The sequence below is a fragment of the Cydia strobilella genome, chromosome 14 (genome assembly GCF_947568885.1).
Source record: "Cydia strobilella chromosome 14, ilCydStro3.1, whole genome shotgun sequence".
Lineage (NCBI taxonomy): Eukaryota > Metazoa > Arthropoda > Insecta > Lepidoptera > Tortricidae > Cydia > Cydia strobilella.
This window is the reverse complement of record NC_086054.1, coordinates 10,917,302-10,938,644: the sequence shown is the minus strand read 5'-3', so window position 1 is coordinate 10,938,644 and position 21,343 is coordinate 10,917,302. Positions and strand designations below refer to the sequence as shown.

General features: G+C 35.7%; 1 protein-coding gene and 1 pseudogene across 1 annotated transcript; both read left to right on the top strand.

The window, feature by feature from the left end:
- The first annotated feature begins 1,743 nt into the window (after positions 1–1,743).
- On the top strand, positions 1,744–4,026 carry LOC134747397 (uncharacterized; annotated as a pseudogene).
- Positions 4,027–13,020: 8,994 nt separating this feature from the next.
- On the top strand, positions 13,021–20,664 carry LOC134747204 (uncharacterized). Its single transcript, XM_063681802.1, has 5 exons — positions 13,021–13,163; positions 13,357–13,453; positions 16,377–16,550; positions 17,187–17,428; positions 20,578–20,664. Exons 2-5 carry the CDS (start codon positions 13,361–13,363, stop codon positions 20,597–20,599), a joined length of 531 nt encoding a protein of 176 aa, XP_063537872.1. The 5' UTR covers positions 13,021–13,163; positions 13,357–13,360; the 3' UTR covers positions 20,600–20,664.
- The last annotated feature ends 679 nt before the right edge of the window (positions 20,665–21,343 follow it).

The following is a 21,343-nucleotide window of genomic DNA, read 5'->3' as shown; positions in this document are numbered from 1 at the left end:
GCATAATGCTCTGAACCATTTTGTTAAGAAAAAAAATCTACACATAGCTAACTCTTTTTTGTTGATAGACATAAAATTAACCGATAAAAATTGGTACACTTTTTTTTTGCTAAATGGCCTCGTAAAGAGAAGATAGAGAAATAGGAACTCGCAAAAATTTTACTTAACAACACGAATATAAACAGAAAAAGAAGTATCTCAATATTTAAGAAGTTTTTTTTCTAGTAAGTAAATAACTAAGAAGGGTAATTAAATGTTTGGATTTTTGAAATTAAATAATTATACAGGGATCATACACTCGTTTAAAAAAAATTGTATATTTTATTGCGAAAACTAAAGCCTGGCTAGCAATTAGAATGAGAATAAGAATGAGAAATCGTTTATTATCAAGTTACATCTTTTTATTGGATTGTGTCAACTAACTTGTCTAAAATATATGTGTAAGCTGTGTAAGTTGGAGGTGTTAAGTATGTCACAAGTGTTGAGTTAAAGACGTTAGTAATGTTCCATCATCATCATCATCATCATCTCAGCTGAAAGACGTCCACCGCTGGACAAACGCCTCCCCCAAGGATCTCCACAACGAACGGCCATTCGCTGCCCTCAACCAACGGTTTCCCGCGACTTTAACTAGATCGTCGGTCCATCTAGTCTGGGGCCTTCCCACGCTGCGTCACTCGAGAACCTCTCACCATCGGCCATGTTCCATATCATTTACTTAATTTTAAAGGGACCTGCTCGGGGCCAGCGGCTCTTGTCTTTTTATTTTTATTATTTATTTAATAAAATACAGAATATTTTTACTATAATCATAGCAAAACTCAATTAAGAGTTTGACTGTGGGGCCATCAGTCTCTAGTTACATATGTACTTAACTTAAATTATATAGTAGTGCAATTACTACAAAATATTGAGGTAGTGTATTTTTAACATAGATTTAAATTTAGACTTCTAATTTTCACTTTTTATTATTTGGTACATATAAAATTTCGCCTATTCTATTATTTGATAATAGGCTATTTGACTAATTTTTGAAAATGGTTTTAATTTATTGTTTATGACTTAATAATTACACTACATTGATATTTCCGTGAAATTTACTGTATTAAATATTAAAAAAAAAAAAAATGTTAAAGTTTATTTATTTTGAACGCGCCTTAAACGCTGTTTTTGCAAAGGGGCTAATCACGTGACACGTGTGACGTCACACGCGAGTAGACTCAGTCAATGACCTTAGTAAATCTTATGGTTTATGTGCATTGAATACCACTGAATTACTAAGAATAGGGTAGGGTAGGGTGGGTAATTTCACTGTAAAATGGTATATAAATGGTGTATAGTGCCGCAATGTTCAAGTACGACTATAAAAAATCCAGACAAATTGTTTGTTTCCGTTCCAACGAATCCCAAAAAAAGAAAAATGTGGTTAAAACTAGCGCGAAGAGACCCAAAGAGCATTTTAGCGCATACAAATATTTTTATGTGTGAAGACCACTTCGATGTAAGTAATATTTAACTGTAAATAAATATGGTAGTTAAAGCAGCGGATTTTGTTGTATTTAACGAAACAAGATCTAGGTATTTAATGTATTACTACATAACCTCAAATGCTTACGTAAGATCATGAACATCAGATGGTCTGACCGAGTGCGAAATACCGAAGTTCTGCGACGAGCCAAGGTCGGTGGAATAGAGGCTTACCTAATGCGTCGACAGCTTCGGTGGTGCGGTCACGTATTACGTATGGCGGGGGAGAGATTGGCGAAGCGCATCTTTTTTTCTGAACTAGAGGATGGTAAGCGGAAACCTAACGGACAACTCCTCCGATACAAAGATGTTCAGAAACGAAACATGAAAAGATGCAACATCGAGCCCTCTCAGTGGGAAGCTTTGGCAGCACAGCGTCCTGAGTGGCGCAGGCTGGTGCTGGACAAAGTCCGCGATTTCGAGGAGCAACGCATAGTTGACCTCGATGCTAAACGCGACGAGCTGAAAGCCCGCCAGCCTGCTTCCATTCATTACCATTATGTGGCTGGTGTTCTCACGTGCTCTCAATGTGCACGGGGGTTCGCCTCGAAGATCGGCTACATCAGCCATATTCGGGCGCACGAGCGCCGTGCTAACTGTAACAGTTAGCTCCTAGTTACTAGGAGTCGAAGTGGTCGCCATGGTCGAAATCGGCCGGAAGGATCATCACATAACCTCATAACATAGCTCTTTCAGCATTAGTAGTTAGTAGCATACTTTTTCTTTCAAACTAAAGTGCAGTATGAAGATACTATTCTGTAGGATTTCATGTTGTTGTAGATAATATATATTTAGTTTATGTTGTTATATGTATAATATATTTGCATTCCAGATGGAAAAAAATACAATCAACTACATAAAGTACAAAATGGGCTACATACAGTCAGAAGATACTTTTGGCAGATGAAGCATTGCCATCCAAATTTTATTGTCAAGAGGACCATAAAAGAAGGCTGCCTGATCCTGGATTTTCCAGACAAGCGTTTCTTAAGAGGCAAAGAGCTGATGTCATCACAGAATGCCTGCAAAGTCAAAGTGCTACTGTAATCCATCCTGAAAGCTTACAAAAAGATGATAATATGATACAAACTATCGTTGAGCCAGAAGGTATGTTCATTATTTATTACAAATGTCATAATTAGTCAATTTGTAAATAAGTAAATATTCTGTATTGCAAAATTAATAATTTATTTTACTTGTAAAACTACAAATAAATTATAAAGGAAAATATAAAGTTGCAACAGGTGCACAGTCGCCTGTATTTGTATTTGAATGAAGTAATTAATTTTGGCTGTTTGTCTTTTAAGAAATACCGACAATTCAAGAAAAAGCAACTACCACCAACTGCAACATAACCGTAGAAAAATCTGTTCCAGTAAAATTAAAAGGCAATAATATACATCATAGGAGTAAGGCCGTCCAAACACAATTTCGAAACAAAAGTATTTCTACCTCACCATTTAAAACTACGACAACATCTACATTAACTTCACCTTTTAAGATTAAAGCACTCCGTGGTCGACCATCACAGTCTGGTTTTGTACAAACAGTTAAGAGAAATATTTTACTCAAAGATGAAAAATCTGACAGTAATATTTCTTGTTTTGAAAGTGGTCGCTCATCACAATTTATAACTACATCATCATCAAGGGTACGGGTAAGGGTGATTCTGATACTAATGTTACAGATACCAATGAGAATATTGAGAAATTGCAGTGTCTCAAGATCACTATGAGTTTAATTTATAAGAAACCTTTATTGTATAACAGGTATAAAAGTAGAACACATCTTGCTATGCTTGAAAAAATATAGATTAAATACCACCTTTTCTGAACTAGAAGATAATTTTGGAATGTCATTATCTTATGCTAGTAAAATATTTTTACAAAATGTACCTATAATAAGTAGTTGTTTGAGACCATTTATTGTACAATTAGATGATAGGTTAATAAGGAAAAATCTTCCAATTACGTTTAGACATAATTATTATAACGTAAGCTGTATCATTGATCGTCTAGAAATTGATATACAAAAATCATCAAAGTCTCTTTATCAGGCAAGATTCTGGTCAGAGTACAAAAAGGGAAATACTGCAAAGTACTTAATATCCTGTACACCTAATGGGCTAGTTAACTACATTTCTCAAGGGTTCGGGGGAAGAACAAGTGATATTGCTATAGTAGAAAACTGTAACTTTTTAGATGGATTACAGCCGGGAACTGTTATCTTAGCTGACAGAGGCTTCAAACATTTGGAACAGATACTTCATCAAAGGGGTATTAAACTATTAAGGCCACCCAGTGTAAGTGGTGGTGCAAAGCTATCAAAAGTAACTAAAATAATTTGCGAATTCATATTGAAAGAGTAATAAGGCGATTAAGAGAATTCCATATGTTAAAGCAACATTCAGTGATAAATACTAATACTCTTCGGCTACTAGATCATGCCGTTATTATTGCATGTGGTCTAATTAATTTGCAGGATTCGCTTATAAGATAATGTTATTAACTTTTAAATAAAAACAAAAACAATCAGAATGTTTTTTTTTTAATTTAAACTTCAACATTTATTCAGCAAATAGGCTACAAGAACACTTTTACACGTCAACATTGAATTTTCATACAAGCAAATAAAAATCTAAAATTATTTATTTGTAAATGTCTCTTAAGTGTCAGAACTATAAGATTATATAGGGTAAGACCTCCAGGGAATGAACACTTAAGCAATTATCCAAGTTTGAAAAAATATTTCTCAGCATTCATTAATAATTGGAATAATTAATTGCAATTTAATCAATCCTCATTTAATAATTAAGAAAGTAATTTCTGCGATTTTTTATTACTTTCATAGTTTTTGTGCTATAGCATAATTTATCAAAAAGTACCCAAAAACCTAATGAATGAACATGAAAACTAGTGAATGAACACCGCAAAACCCAGTGAATGAACATCATTTAGGACTTTTCAATCAGCATTAAAAAGACATTTTTAAGACAAAACCCGTTTCCAGCTCTACTTTAGTAGGTATAGCGAAAGCGTTCACATCTTTTTATCCCCTCCATATTGATTTTAATTATATCAGAATGTAATAAAATTATGGTAATTCACCAATAACACAGAAATCTGTTACATTTTAATAAGAAAAAGAGAATCAATCTTTAAAACAAGAAACACCGTGCATATTTTGATGAAAAGAGGTCAGGTTCAGCAAATAATGCTTAAAATAATAGGCTTTTTATTGCGTTGTTCGTGGTTACATTATTCCTACATAGAATTAGTAGAAACCTAATAAATGAACAAGCCAAATTTTGTACTGTTCATACATAAGCATGAAAAATCTAGTAAATGGACTATAGAAATTTGGTTTGTTCCAATACTGGCTAAATGAATGAGAATCGTTTTCTATGCAGAATCACAAAAAATAAGTTCAATGCCATTTTGTTTACATATAAATTTAGAAAAAGAATGAAATCTAGACGACACCAGTAAATGAACACTGTGTTCATTTACTGGTTTTAGAACATTTGATAAGCCAGTAATGGAACTATAAAAAATAAAGACTTAATCGCCTAATACGCCGACAAAGTGTGCATATATAGAAGGTTTAACTGCTAATTTATCCAAATAACTAAACTATGTACAGGTAAACATTAAATAAGCACTTCATATGTTGCTCCAAACGTACACTGTTCTTATCTGGGATCTAATTTTTCCATATAAAACTTCAAAAGCAAAAACACGTCGACTTCAAACGCCAGTCACATTCAAACTGGTCAAAATAGTAGATTGTGTCAAGGGAGCAAAATGACATATTTACGGCGAAGGCGTATATTGAATCCTAAACGAAGCGAAGGATTCTATAATTGAATCCTAAGCGTAGCGAGGGATTCTAAAACAGAATCCTGAGCGTAGTGAGGGATTCAAGTGTTAACGCCCAAGGTGGAAATAATTTTGCTACCATGTGACACATACTGTTTTTCAAATCACCTATGAGGAAATTGTTATGTTCCAAAATATTATTTTAACCTAAAAATATTGCATACAAAAAAGAAAAAAAATCATGACCTAGAACAGTAGAGTGCTACTTTGACCCCCCCTAGCAGGGAAGAAAAGTGCTACTTTGATCCCTCCTAGCGGGTAAGAAAAAGCCTCTTTTCGAATAGGTGATGCGAAAATAAATTTATCATGGGTTGCCATTGCATAGGAAATAAAGTTGTTTATAGGAAAAAAATACGACAAGTGGTAGAAATTGCTATATTTCTTATTTTAGACAAAAAACGTGAATTTGTTCATTCACTGGGGGGTGTTCATTCACTGGAGGGTTTACCTAGTTTATCAAATTATCCTTAGAGATGTATAGGGTCTCCAAGAGTCAAAATCCTGTATAATTAACACATTCAATAAGAGAAAAGAAACATACAAGAAGCGAATGAGGCGTCTCACTGTAATTATTACTAATTATACTCAATAAATAAAGTTACTAAATATAATAGCACATGTTAGCTTAAACCGACCAGTCTCCACAAACAGCGCCCGTTCACGTTCACAAGTAGATATGAAGCGTATCTCAGCCATCGCCTCCCTTAACTTTCATTCAGGAAAGTGGGGACCCGATCAACGATTTCATATTTATATATTGGTGCTTCGATACAAAACAGGATATATATTCGTTTTCCAGAAAATAACAAGTTTCTGTATTAAGTTATGAATATAGTCACTATCTGTGACTTCAATGATTTCAACATTTTTCGTTGTTTCAAAATTGCTGTCTGCGACACAGAAATAACATTTCTTAATACCAGTTGCATACATTTGCATGTGCACCTGTGCCTTGCATTTTTCTGTTATCAAACCATTTTTTAAATATTTCCCCTTCAACTTTGCCTTTGTTGGGCATTTGATTTCAATTATGGCATCTTTCATTACACCATCGGGAGACGCTCCAATCATTGGGTATTCTTGTCACACATAGAACCCACAAGAAGTAATTTTTCTTTTCAATTTATTGCTTACTGTCTTTTGGACGGAGTGTTCCAATTTCCTCCCCCTTTTCATAGCAGGTGTATCTGGGATTTTTGCACCCATTATAGCAGCTACTAAAGAGCCATCTGGTGTTTGGCACACACTAACCTCATGGGCCTTGGAGGCTGTGATACGACCATACCTCATTTCGTACCACATGCTGTTCTTGTTCTGGCTCCTTGTTGCTTCCTCAATGGTATTAATTGCAGCTTCAGTGAATGTATACTTCAATTATTCAATAACTTGGTCAACATCCTGTTTAATTTGTGGAGGTAGATCCATAAAAAGGCAGTGCAATGAATATTGCACATCACGCCAGTATGGGTAAAATCATCCTGATATTTTAGCAGTTCACAATTTTCAATTTTTCGCTTTTTAGCTTCCACTATAAATTCGGTATAAAGTTCCGAAGAACTTGGTCTATGTGGTACCTCTTTTTTAGCCATCTGCTGCACAGTAATGTACTTTAGGGTAGTCCTGACTCTAGATAAAGCAGGTTTCGTCCAGTAACACTCGATGGAAGTGCATGCAGGTTCTTCGGAGCGACGATGAACCCACATTAAAAAAGCAACTGCGTGCTTGCATCCACCTGCTGAAGCAGTACAATCGTGGCATTGACAGCGTATAATTTTGCACTCATTTTCGTTTATAACCATTGTCACATTGTAAGCTTTGGACCTTACTTTAGTTTCTGGACACATTTTACATTTAATAGTACAAACACCACGCTCCCGATGAAGTTGTACATAGCCGATGGCATCATCTCCGTAGGACTCCCTTGCAGACCTGTGAAACAAAGTAAAAATTATGAAGACTATAATATAGGCACATAAAATAACCTAAATTGTCATTTTACGTATCATCGAAATCGAAATGTTCGTAAATAAACATTTTCTACGTATACTCACACAGCTGTTTTTACATTTCTAAGTTCCGCAACATAGTAATCCGGATTATCTTTAAAGAAAAGTGCAACCATTAATGCGTCTAAGTCTGGTAGGTTGGCGCTATCAGCTTTCACATATTTCGGCTCCATTTTGAGATTTTTATGAATATTGTGCCACTAGATATACTGATAAATCGGAATATATCAGAATACTGTGAAACAATAACTAAAATTAACTAAATACAAATAAAACAGTTAAAACACTCAAGACAATCAACAATGTTTACCCGCGTGTGACGTCATCCGAGCGTTGACCAATCACAGAGCGTTCACGTCCCTGATGAAATTTCAAAAAAATAAACATAATTTACATCCAAATATAATGAAATATACTTTATTAGTTTATTATCTTTCAGGATGACAGCAATTAGTTATATATTTTTAATGTTGTCAAATACCCTATAGTGGGTTATGTTCGCCGTGAGCTAGGTAAGCGTCCCGTGGTGTGCCGAGGTTTTCAATACCAAGAGCTGCGATTCTGTCCAGCATTCTGCGATTTAAATCAGCGTACTACGCTTCAAGGTCGCTGAATTCCCAAAGCGTTTCCGCAGGCTAGCAGTAGAAGAGTGGAACCAATAAAGACGTTGATCACGATAAATTAAATATAGGTATATTAAGTACGTAGCACGTCTACCTAAAGTAATTATTTAGTAGGTATGGAAACACCAAAAATAAAATTGTTTATTCCAAATATTGTCTTCGGTTACCGCGATAGTTACTCATGAAATAAAACTATGAAAACGTGGGTCACCCGTTGACCACGAACGCTGTAAAGAGTTCGAAACGTCGGGATGTATTATAAATTCAATATACGCGATATAATCCGTTTTCATAGTTTTATTTCATGTTTATTCCAAACTTAACTTCGAGCACAATTTCAAATTGATGTTATTAGGTACAATTATAAGTTTTCTAATTGCTTTAGAATACTTATTTTCAACATGGCGGATGTTTTGAAACATTAATTTCCTATATTTCGATTGTTAAAGAGACATTAACCTACATTTGTATAATCTTTATTTTATTTTTCAAGTTTTTCAATGCTTAAATAGGTACCATACCGAAGTTTATTTTATTTTATTTCAGTGTATCTAGTTCTGTTGCTGTTTTCTTTCTGTATTGTTTTTATTGAGGTGTGCAATAATAAGTATTTGTATTGTACTGTATCTATGGCTCTCTGAACTGTAAAAAAATACACTAAACAAGTTACCGACAACCCGTCCAATTTTGCTGTGGTAAGTTTTACCCTGGTTTTACCCATTAATCATGTAAAAAATTATTAATAAATATGCCAACGAATACATTGCTGTTATTCGCCGTTTGAATATTTGCTCTTGACGCATATGTTAAGAGTGACATTTATTCACCCAATATTTTAGGTCATTCCTTGAAATCCATTACATATATTAAACAGACCGTTTTCATGAAAAATAGCTTAAATATTTTCTTAGATACAGCAAACGACCCTTTTGTATAAAAAAAATAGGGCTGCTTTTAAAATTAGGTCCCCGTAAAATAGTAATGTTCATTAACATAAAAACCTTTTGTAAAGTATAATTCTGCTATTCATTATGTTCAATTTACATGAAATTTGCATTTTCGAGATCGTTTCACAAATTTGATGACAAATTGTTTATCATTAACATACCTAACCTAGAGAGTTTTAACATGTATTTATAATGATGGAAGAACCTATGACACATTTATATACGTAATAGCTACTTCATTTTCTTTTCGGTTGGAAACCCACAAACATGATGTATGTATGTGTATATTGTGTATTCGACTTTTCAAACGTGATATCGCCTTTGTGATTTTGGAGCCGGAAGGTGACAGCTGCCTCTCCGTAATAAAGCAACACATCCCTCTTGGAGTATTCATTCATTCATTTATGCCTTTATTATACATAGTTTTACATGTCAAATACAGTATTTCATATTTACAACTATTTACATCTAAATTGTATGGGTAATCTTATATATTACCCGAGTACTGAAATGAATGTAAATGAAAAATATTTATTTTCAGGCAACTATTGGCCCATAGTCAACCTTAAAACTGGCATACATATATCTTAAAACAAAACACACACTATGATACATTTCGCAACCCCGCAATAACAGAGAACTTCGGTCAAATCTCCTCCTTGGTGAAGGTCTCCAGCGGGCGCAGCATGGTTACATTTTTATCGCCTGTCACTATGTCCGCGTCACTTTCGCACTTACATACTTGTTAAAACGTGACAGGCAGGCATAGTGACAGGCGATAAAATTGCGACCGTGCTACCGCCGCAGACGCAGTATTGTGTCGAGATTCCAACTTCGCGGTCCTCAGGGCGAGAAGGAGGAGGCTATTGCTGGCTATGCACAGTAAAGATAAAGTGTAAGAGCTAGATTGGGAATAGACCTTATGGTATGGAATGAAACGCATAGGCTAAAACAGGTTTTTTTTCTCAGACCATAACGCAATATAATCACCCGACACGCACGCACGCACGCACAGTCAGGCACGGTGAAGTCAGGCAAATTGGCAGAAAGTAACCCAACTTAGTAAAATGATGAAACGGCCAAGCCACATAATTTGACTAAGGTGTAGTTTGTAAAGTTAGGGCTTGTAGAGTTAGAAGCTTGGCTCTACAAGAGATCTGATAACTTTTTAACAGTGCGAGCCTTATGGTTTCGTCTTGGCAAGATTTTACATGAAAATGTTTTTGGTGGGATTTCACTTCTATTTGTAAGTTACTTATGACAATCTTCCATCCCCTAATTTAAAGAGTTGGGAGTAATTTACTATAAAAAAAAACCTGAAATACGTATCTGGAGGCATCCTTTACACAATCTATTTTTACTGATTACAAATACAAACTTCAACCCCCTTTTTCCCCCTAACGCTCTATATTTCCACCCCCTTTCAGGATTGATGGGGTGATTTTGGGGTTGTAAACTATTCTATATCCTTCCCCAGAACAAAAACTATCTTGATACCAACACATTGTAGGGTAATATTGTCTTCGGTTACCGCGATAGTTACTCATGAAATAAAACTATGAAATCGAATTATATCGCGTACGGCGTATATTCCAAAATACGCGAATTCAATATACGCGATATAATCCGTTTTCATAGTTTTATTACATTGTAGGGTGTTAACATTGAAAATGTTATTACTCTACTTAAAATATATCACACGCTATTATGGCTCCGTAACTGGAATTGTGCCAGATACTTTCGCGACGTATAACTAGGTACATCGACAATAATGTTAGTTCTAACGTCTTTATTGCAGGCACGGGATAGATTGACCCACCACGCATAACAATGTAGCAACCATTGAAACATCTGCATTTCTGAATATTTAATCCCACCAAAAACATTTTTATGTAAAATGTTGCCAAGACGAAATCATAAGTCTCGCACTGTCAAAAACAAAGTTACGGAGTCAAAAATTGTGATCCAAGCATTTCCCTCTATACCTTCTTATTACTTGGCCTAGCTAGGTTTAAAAGTGCTAAAATACAGGCGTCAGGCAAATAATAGACGCTACTCTCAAATGCTTTTTATTATTTCGATTATACACAACTATCTGGCACATGGCGGCTGAAAATATAAACCTCCGTAATTCTTTTTTTTGTACCAACGTGCTCTCGTATTGTTATGCAACAACGCCGTATTTTGTTTTTCTTTTACGAGGATGTTACGTAAGTTGATTTATTTGTGTAAGAATTTCGGCCTATGCCACCGTGGCCCGATGCCCGAGCGGTCTAGAGGTATCTGCCGCGAATGCAGAGGACACTGGAGGCCTTGCTCACTTTTTCCTTCATATATGACATTTATTTCGGTTTATAAGATGTTTATTTTGTTGAAAACAAGATGTTTTTTAAGTTACGTCTTGATGTTTTTCATCATCATTTTGCCAGCCGAATGACGTTGACCGGTCGTACTCTGACTTCATCCAATGGTTTGCTGTAATCTTGACAAGGTCGACAGTCAACCTCATTATGGGTAAAACACAGGCCAAGTACTCATTTTAAAATATAAGTTCCGAACACTATGTACCAACATTGTAAAGGGTCTACGCATAACAAATGCGCAAATACTTACAGTTTACAACCTTTCCAAAATGTACAATTAAGAACAAAAAAAGATCCTCAATACGCGGAGTTACGTGATAATAGCTGAAACGTAATGCGTGCATCTGGTGCACAATAAAGGCAACAGAATTATCACAATTCTCATTGTTCTTCATTTAGGCACAGAACACACGGAACGATTCTGCGCCGCGCATCGTAACTTCGCTCGAGACCGTCCCTTCACGTTGACTAAAGGTAGTTATTTCCTCGAATTTATATTGTCGTGAGTTTGATGAAATAAGTGAATTCCGTTTAATATAAATTCTAAATGTAATATTTTACTCACCTTACTACTTATTTTACTTTTATTAATAAAACAGATAATATACACATTACACACCTCGATAAAATAAACAAATACTTACAGAGACAACAATAATGAAACTAGAGGTAGACAACTACTACAACGACTTATAATAAGAAATAGATACCCATTTTTTGATTAATAAAAAACACTCCAACTCTTTCTTCACCACTTTATGCTTCGCGGCAATTGGCACCGTGCGAAGTGCATGGTGGGGGTAAGTAAAGCGATCGCAGCGCATAGGGTGGTAAAAATAGGCAACTATAGAAAGTTAGCGTACAAGTTATATGGCTCGAAATGGAAATTTAATTTACGATTACTCCTGAGATATTCATTTAAATTGTATGGTGTAATCTGAATGAAATGCTTAATATAACCGACGTATTTAATTTGATAATTATTAATACTGTATCCGTGCTGCAAATACCACATATTATGAAATCTTTTTGTAGAGGATAAGAATGAGTATAGTAAGTTATCCTTAAAAGATAGACATACACCATTGCGGACTTTTTTGTAGACCAATGAAAGAGAGACAATTCCACCATACATTGTGTTGTTATATCTCAAATGGGTTGGGCAGCGTTTTCGATTAAAGCTCTTAGCCAGCGTGATTTTTTTCTGACTTCATTAGCAAATATCGTCATATTTCAACCAATTAACTCAAAACCTTAACAAATTATACGCCTTACCTTCCTCAAGAATCACTCTATTCATAGGTAAAAACCTCATAAAAATATGTTCAGTAGTTTTCACTGAAACTATTACGATTTACTTCAAAATACGGGTCTATAGTTGCAACCGCTGTGTGGCCTGTCATCGTGCACGGTTTTGCGACTCGATTATCCATATTGTCATAAATAGGGCCATCCTACTATTCCTCTTAAATTCAGATCTCACTGTCTATGGGCTCTGAATTCCCTTTGTCTATCAAAATAGATTCTTACAGAATACTTTTTGGTCAAGAATAGTAAGAAACTGAACATTGATTTCATAGATACAAAGTTTCAACCGCGCTCAGTGCATCGGTGGTGCACGTCGCCGCCCCGTCCCGTGTGTCCCGTCCCTTACAGTCTCGGCGGTTCGTTAGCAGAGCATTTAAGTTCTAGTGTCGACGGGCGTTCAGCTAACTTCATCTCAGACATTTATTTCGTTACCGTCGCCTGCAGGAAATTGTAAATTTTCTCTTAAGATTTCTCCGTGACATTTTTTCTCTGAAGCTGTTCATCTTGAAAGGTACTCGGGTTAAATTTAGATATTGCCTTTTTCAGTGAAGTTTCTATAATTGACCTTGAAGTTTTTTTTTAATCAGCTCTGTTTTAATTGGTACTATTTTTTATATTATGCAAACTGCAAAAACGCAATGTGTTAATGCCTTACATAAAAATTACAATAAAAACATAATTAATTTTTTAACTCATTCATATAGAACGATGCAGTTCATCAGGTTCCTCGTCGTCCTGTTGCCAGGACTTGCGTTCGCGAGTCCACGTGGAGGGGCCTTGGTAGACTTCTCGGATCCTAAGGTAATTAACAAATTAATAAGCCACAGAAAGCCCCCGTCTAAAATATTGGAAGTCGTAAAGACTGATGCACATCGCTTGCGTATGCTGCATGGCTTCGGCTCCCACTTCAGTGCCTGCGCGAGCTATGCGCTACGAGTGTAGCCGATAACACGGGAAAACCCGTACGTAGCTAAAAGCGCTTACGAATAGAGAACCCGCCTAGCGGGGTCGCTGGCAGTAATTGTGTCGCGAGCGATGTACAGTCAGTGCCCTAACATAAGAATCCATTTTTCTATACAAGTAGGTAGTATGGCACGTGAGTACAACTACTTAATTTTGAGCAAAGATAGTTCAAAGATCTAGTTCTAGATATTACTTTAAATCTCCACGAATTGAAACATCTGGCTAGAGTAAATAATAGCTACTAAACTAGAAGCACTTTATAGTCTATGCAACACCTGGGTACTCGTAGTAACAGGTCTTGCATTGCGGAGGTATTTATAATGGTTTCGAAGTGAATTTTAGTTTCGTAAGTACAAGTACTTGAGATTTTGTGCAGTAACATATCCTTTACAACTCGTTAGTGCTTTATAACACGGTTGCAATGTAAGTCGTTAGTTTCGGCTAGCGAATAAAATACTATTGGCTTAGTTAGCTTGCGACGTTAACACTTAAGGACATGGTAAGTATTTGCAAGCAGCTTTTTAAAGAAGGAAGAAAACAACCTTGATAAGGGCTAAATATGATCTTTGGTTTTATAGGTCTGATCGCCATTGACTTATAAAATGTAGCTATATGCACATAGTTCAAGCCTTTCTTACTGCCTGACCAATTTTAAAGAACTTTCATGCCAAATAAATTGCATTCAAATTATCTAAATTATTTTATTGCAAAACGCAAAAGAATCAAAAAACGTATTTATTCGAGAAAAATTTTATCACAAGAAAAATGGTAAAGCTTAAAATGTCTCGTGACTCTAAATATTTTGCTTATTCATTGGTTTATGCCTCGTAGGATAGATTATCTCTTCCCCAGTGAGACCTTTCTTGAAAGAGCTTTGCATAAGATAGTGCGCACTTCCATCCTGAGTCCACTCTTTACTCATAACATAAACAGTTATCGTTGAAGAGAAACGAGGCTGAAAAAGAAAGATAGAACTACAGTCATGAATGTAACGCAGATTATCATGTCATATATTAAAGAAACCCAATCCGACGTATCCGTGTCCGGATGAATTACGAATTGAATTACGAAAGCTTGCCTAAAATGATATCTGTCATGTGTGACCTCCAAATTTTTAAAACATTAACATTGCTTTGCTTCGCGATACAATAAAGTGAGAGTCAATTAGTGCTAACCACTTACTTGTGTATTTTCTGCATGCAATTAATGTCCCCATCCTCCCAGCGCGAAAAGGAATAAGTACGCACATAGTACATAAATATATATAGCAAACCACCACTAAAAGAAAGCACAAAACTTGACACGTGTTTGGAGAGGAGAGAGGAGATGCTGATTGTCTGGATCGCGCTTCTGATTTTAATTTCTGGTCCAATAAAATATCACTATTGACAGATCAATCAGTTTCAGAACATGAAATGAAAATCCGATTTCCAGAAATGTACACACAGCTAACAAATCAAACCTATAACATGCCCACAACAGAACATGAAATTAAAATCATAATCGGGTTCCTGGTGTCGGCCTACTAAGTAACGCCCTTTTTTAACCCATGGTAGTAGGTAGCTGCAAAAGTCCATATTTTTAAGGTTACACGGTTCAGACCCTCTGCACATGTTTAGTTATTGCAGTTAGCGTATGCTACATATGAACGCTTGCGACGCCTAAAATACTAGTCCTAAATAAAGTCGAGGTTAAAAAACCGGTCAAGTGCGAGTCGGACTCGCGTTCCAAGGGTTCCGTACATTTGTGTATTTTTTTCAAAATTTTTGACCCAGTAATTTCGGAGATAAAGGGGGGGAATGGTCATTTTTTGCCTATTTTCTTGAATAACTTCTAAACTATTTATCCTAAAATTATAAAAAAAAAATATATTTAGGATTCTCACAATGAGCTCTTTCATTTGATATGTAAACAGTTTGAAACGATACAGTTTGAAAAACTTTATTTTTAATTTTGTCATTAACCCCCCAAAAGTGGCCCCCGTGTTTAAAATTCATTTGTTTACGTTACATGGCCGTCTTTGGGTCACAAACTTACATATGAATACCAAATTTCAACTTAATTGGTCCAGTAGTTTCGGAGAAAATAGGCTGTGACAGACGGACAGACAGACGCACGAGTTATCCTATAAGGGTTCCGTTTTTTCCTTTTGAGGTACGGAACCCTAAAAAAGCTATTTATCCCAAGATTTTAATTTGAAAGCCGCACGCTTAAACCACCCGTACACCTGCTCTATAGCCGCTGCTGTTTCCATTACTGGAAATAATTCCAAGTACTGTTCGTGACTTTTGGGTTAAAAAACCGTACTTAGCGGAACGCTGAGCAGAGTAGGGCAAGCAGGAAAATAATAAAATGTTTAATTGCACTGGCCACTTCCAACCTCACTTAAATACTTATTACCTTCCTGCTAATTTCTACTAAATGAGGAATATTGTAAACATAATGGTAAAGCCGTTAAAATCCATTTTGTTTATAAGATAACATATATTGTCCTTGAGAATGAAATTACCTGCAAACATTATATATATTTCAGCTAAATTGAAATATTTAAAAATATGCCAAGGACAATGGCTCCCGTAACTGAGATAGTAGGAACCGGACACAACATAAAACAACGAAATTTCCTCTTTTTCATTAAAATGTCCTCGTAGTTGACAGCCTAGATTCAACATCGATATCGATATCGATATTGGGTGGATATCGATTAGTTTTATTAATATTGCTCATGTCAAAGTTGTCCTAACCGAAGTATTTTCCTCAGGTCCAGGGCCACCTAGATGCCCTAGTCCGCATGGCGCAGTCCTGCGTGATCCGAGTGCGTGCCACGCCCAAGGATGTCCGCGCGTATTTTACCAACTCGGCGCCCGTGACCCGCTCCGGGCAGTGCTTCGCTGCGTGCATGCTCGAGCAGAGCGATGTCATCAACCATGGGAAGGTTAGTCAAGTTTTGAGGAATACTTAATAGATTTTATGCATGTTTAACACTACTTACGCATCTTAACTCTGTAAAGTCCGATGTATGCCAGCATTTGGAGTACGCTGCGTAGGTATGATCATTTAAAGCTGTGCTTATATCAAAGACGTACGTACTTCAATAATTCCGCATCTGTGATACCTACGCTCCAGTGCTTGGCTGCGTGTATGCTGAAGCATATTAGTTCAGACATAAAATAGACCTAGAAGTGTGTTCAATTATTCGCTTGATTAACATTGGACTTACTTCTGTAGAATTTGTAGCATGCGTATTAGTGCCATAATGTTATTAAAAAATAAATAAAAAGTTCGCTGCACAGTGTGTAAAGTTTGCTGAAGATCGACTTTCATAGGACGCCGAGTGCTTTTTTACAGTTTATTTTTTCGAAATCTGACGAATGTGCCGTTCGTACACTGCACGTACCTTCTATGTAATTGCACGAGAGAATTAGTGGGCCCAGCATACGAGCACATTCGCGGTGCTTTCGTTAGATCTCGATGCACCTTAAAGTGGATGGTAAGATTGCCTACGCAATTTTTGCAGTCTGGGTCACCCGTATTAATATTACAAGTCACATAAAATTCCGTTTGTCCCCAGGTAAACCGTGAGCTCCTTGTTCACCTCGCCAGCTTAGTGAACGGAAAGAAGTCCCGCGTGGTGCGCAAACTGAACAGCGTCTCCCGAATGTGCCTGGACTCCATCGAGGGCCTGTCGGACCGCTGCCAGCTCGCATCAACCTACAACGACTGCCTAAATGAGAACATGATTGAGTTTGCCTTCCCACTTGATCTGGCTGAGGAAGCGGTCAGGAAGATGCCCTTCCATCTCATGTCGCCAAAGTAAGTATCCTTATGGAATATTTGTTTCCCTGTTGATCATCATACCAGCTGAAAATCAATTGCCCAAAAATCTGCATCGCACTGAGAATCGTTCAAAGATTCCTGCAATCTTTATCAGATCGTTGATGCACCACGACCACCGCATTGGCACCTACACCAAGCACAGGTAAGCAAGCGTCTAGGTTACATATCCGTGAATCAATAATATTTTTTGGAGAAATTGACACAATGTCTCAAAATAAAGTTGTCTCAAAATGTGTCATCATCTAAATCTTATCGTAATTAATCCACGCTTATACCATAAAGTTAGTAGGTACCCGATTTTGATAAAAATACATACATAAAATCCTGCTTGTTTATGGAGCACTGTTGAAATGAGTAAAAACTTTTCAGGCATATGGTTACAATCTGAACTTTTTCTCCTTTAAACGATAAATATATTGTATTTCAACAATATTGTTGCTTAAATAAATACCAAACTGTAGAGGTACACAATGTCACCTTTACGAAAATAAGGTAATTTAGTTTCAAAAGAACGGTAAAAGGTTTTAGTCTGATAATTAGTTGAGCATAGTTTACCTGAGCAAGTCCACGTCCCAGGGGCAAAAAACTTCGAAACCTCTCTTTTTATTTTTTTCGTAAATTAAAAATCTTGTGAATATTACAAGTATTATTAGTTGATGCGTAAAATTATCTATTTGATTTTGAACATTGAATGAATAAATTTAATTTTTTCAGTATTCAAAATGTAAATTTTAATTATCACTCTTGGCATATCGCACTAAGAACATATATTCATTGTATATTAACCAAAGCCATGTTTTCGTTTGACTTTTTTCGAGTTTTTTTATTGTTATAGAAGGAGCAAAAACCAAATTACCCACATACATTTTTTTTAAAGCTCCTAACTCGTATAATAGTAAAAAAATCTAAAAACTGAAACGAAAGGGCAGCTGTTGTTATATACAAGGTGTAATAAAACTAGTGTTGCATAAATTTTTTTGCGGCAAAATTCTTTCTTCTTTTTCTATAAATTATCAACTGATCAGTTGATAATTTATACATGAACCTTAAATTAACAACTTTTCCAAATTGCCGCCATCTCATTAAAGGATTCTATCCTAAGCTGTTTTTAAACGTCTAACGCGATTAGATTTCATTATTTTACCTTTTTTCCGACGTTTCAACTAGGTTGCACTAGCGTGGTCACGGAAGACTGACGTCCCAGCAAAATTTCAATTGAGATATTGGTAAACAACACTAAACTATCGCGTTAGACCCGGTAATTACTTATTTGAATCGTTAATCTCTTGACTTAGCAAATCCAACGTCTCAAAGTCTTTGTTTTTGTAGACATAACCCTAAAACTGAGATAACCTCTTCGTGTTCCCCTTCCGCAAACACACTGAGTCAAGTTTACAACGTCCTTGACTCAAAGAACTTTTTAAATTGGATTCAGAAGCGGAGAGTTATCTCTAAAGCGCGGGTTGCTGGGAAGGATAATATCTCGTAAAATCCTTTAAGCTGTGTCTTTTTAATGACATGGTTGAGATTTCTCACTTCGGTTTTTCGTTCATGTTTATACTTCATGGAACTGAGTGCCAAGGTTAGCATTCATTCGGAAGGTATTCATAATGTGTTTTGAAAGTGTTGCTTATGCTAATAATACAATTGTGAACAAAGAGGAATTTACGTTCGACTTTCACAATGTCGGACGCATCACTCGTACCTATTAAACCTGTTAAATCCAGGCTCACTGTTTCCCCGTAGCGCGTTTACTATGTTAAAATGTAAAGCCTAACTAGATCTTATTGCACCTTCACCATGTTGCGGATTTTCAGTGGTACTAATTTGTTTTATTGGCAAGGAGTAGTTACGAGTAGGTACTTTTTGACAACAGACGTGAGAAGTGATCAAATTTCACTGATGTAAACAAGAGGAAAAGATTTCGAAACAATTTTACCACATACATGCCAAAAAATATTCCCAAACTGCAAAAAAAAATATTTTTTTAATACAGTACTTGCTCAAAAACTGCTACTTTTCGTGGCTGTTTAACGTGCGGAAAGTTGGTTTTCGCGAACTAGTGCTTTTTACTTTCCAATTTTTTTAAATTTATACTTGTTCCAATTCATGACTACTTATTGATGAGTGTTAATATTAGTTTCCTTTAAACGTCGTAATCAACATAAAAACCTACTGTTAATGTAAGAATACGAAAGGTATGCATATTTCATATTTTATTACTTACCTCTTCATCATTATAAGTTTTATAATACGTTTATTTTTTAATGTTGAAAAACCGATCTTAATAAGTTGTCTGAATGGAACGGAACGCCTGTCAAAGAAGAGGCGTTTTTTTCTTACTGCAAGAATGTTTGAAGTTTCCAAAGGCAACATTCGATATTGTTTTTATAAATATACGATACACAAATAATCGTAAATAACGATATTTAGGTAATAATAGTACAATGTTTTATATTTTTTTAAATTGTTTCTGTCTTATAGAACATGCATTTGAAAAAAAAACTCATTGAAGTGGGTTCAATAATAATAACAAAATCCATTCTAGTCGAATAAAAGCTAAAAAAACACCTCTTCATAATGTCAATGATATTGTCACAGAATTAATAATATAAAAGTAGAATCTCTTACTTGTTGTTTTTCTTATTTTTTCGCAAATGTATTAAAAAACGTCGTTCGATACACGTGCGGAAATGACATACTTTCCGCACTAGCATCAAAATGTACTATTTTGAACGAAAACAAATAAAAAGGGACGTAGCATTGATTACCATTTAAATATGTTCAGTAAACGATGATTTGAAATTGGTCTTAGACATGACCGGTACTGACATTTTATTTGATATATATATATATATATACATATATATCCGATATATGTATATTATGACATACGTACATTATTGCCATACGAGTATGAAAGCTGTTTGAAACTTACACTATCTGAGGTAGATAGAATTTTGCCAGGCTTTACCTATCAACTCTAATTTTATGCAAATAAAAGAGTAACGGGTTGTCTTTTACTTTGATAGCCTAAATTATTAGATGTCACTGCATGAGGACCCAGGAATGCGCACATTTATTGTAAAAATATTTGCTAATAACTTAACTTTCTTTTGTTACAGTTTACCGGACGCGCGAGTGTAGCTTATTTTTACTGAATTCTGAATAATTTTCTAATTTTATACCAGTAATAAATCACTTGCTCCGTTTATATTTTACTCTGGTTTTATTTATTTATCTCCGCCTTCTTTCATTTTGCGTAAGTATACATTTATACCTGTATAAGCGTAGTCTATTTTCAAAATTAACCTGCTCAGTAAGAATCATTGTAAGTAATCGTGTAAGTAGACACATACACATAGTATTGGTACATAATATTTCAGAATTCGCTATCCGTGTACATACCTTCTGCCCGCGACTTCATCTGCCTGGAATGATGATGATGATTGATAAAAAACCGGCCAAGTGCGAGTCGGACTCGCGCACTGAGGGTTCCGTACTTTTGAGTATTTGTTGTTATAGCGGCAATTAGAAATACATCATCTGTGAAAATTTCAACTGTCTAGCTATCACGGTTCATGAGATACAGCCTGGTGACAGACGGACAGACAGACAGCGGAGTCTTAGTAATAGGGTCCCGTTTTTACCCTTTGGGTACGGAACCCTAAAAACTATCCTATGTCCTTCATCGGGCCACAAACTATCTCCATATCAAATTTCATCTAAATCGGTTTAACGGTTTAAGAGGTAACAGACAGACAAAGTTACTTTCGCATTTATAATTTTACTAGCTTTTGCCCTTGACTTCGTCTGCGTGTGGAGTTAGTAATTTGGGTAGCTTTTTTTTTATCCAACCTGCTTTTTATCGATTCCCGATACAAACTTTCA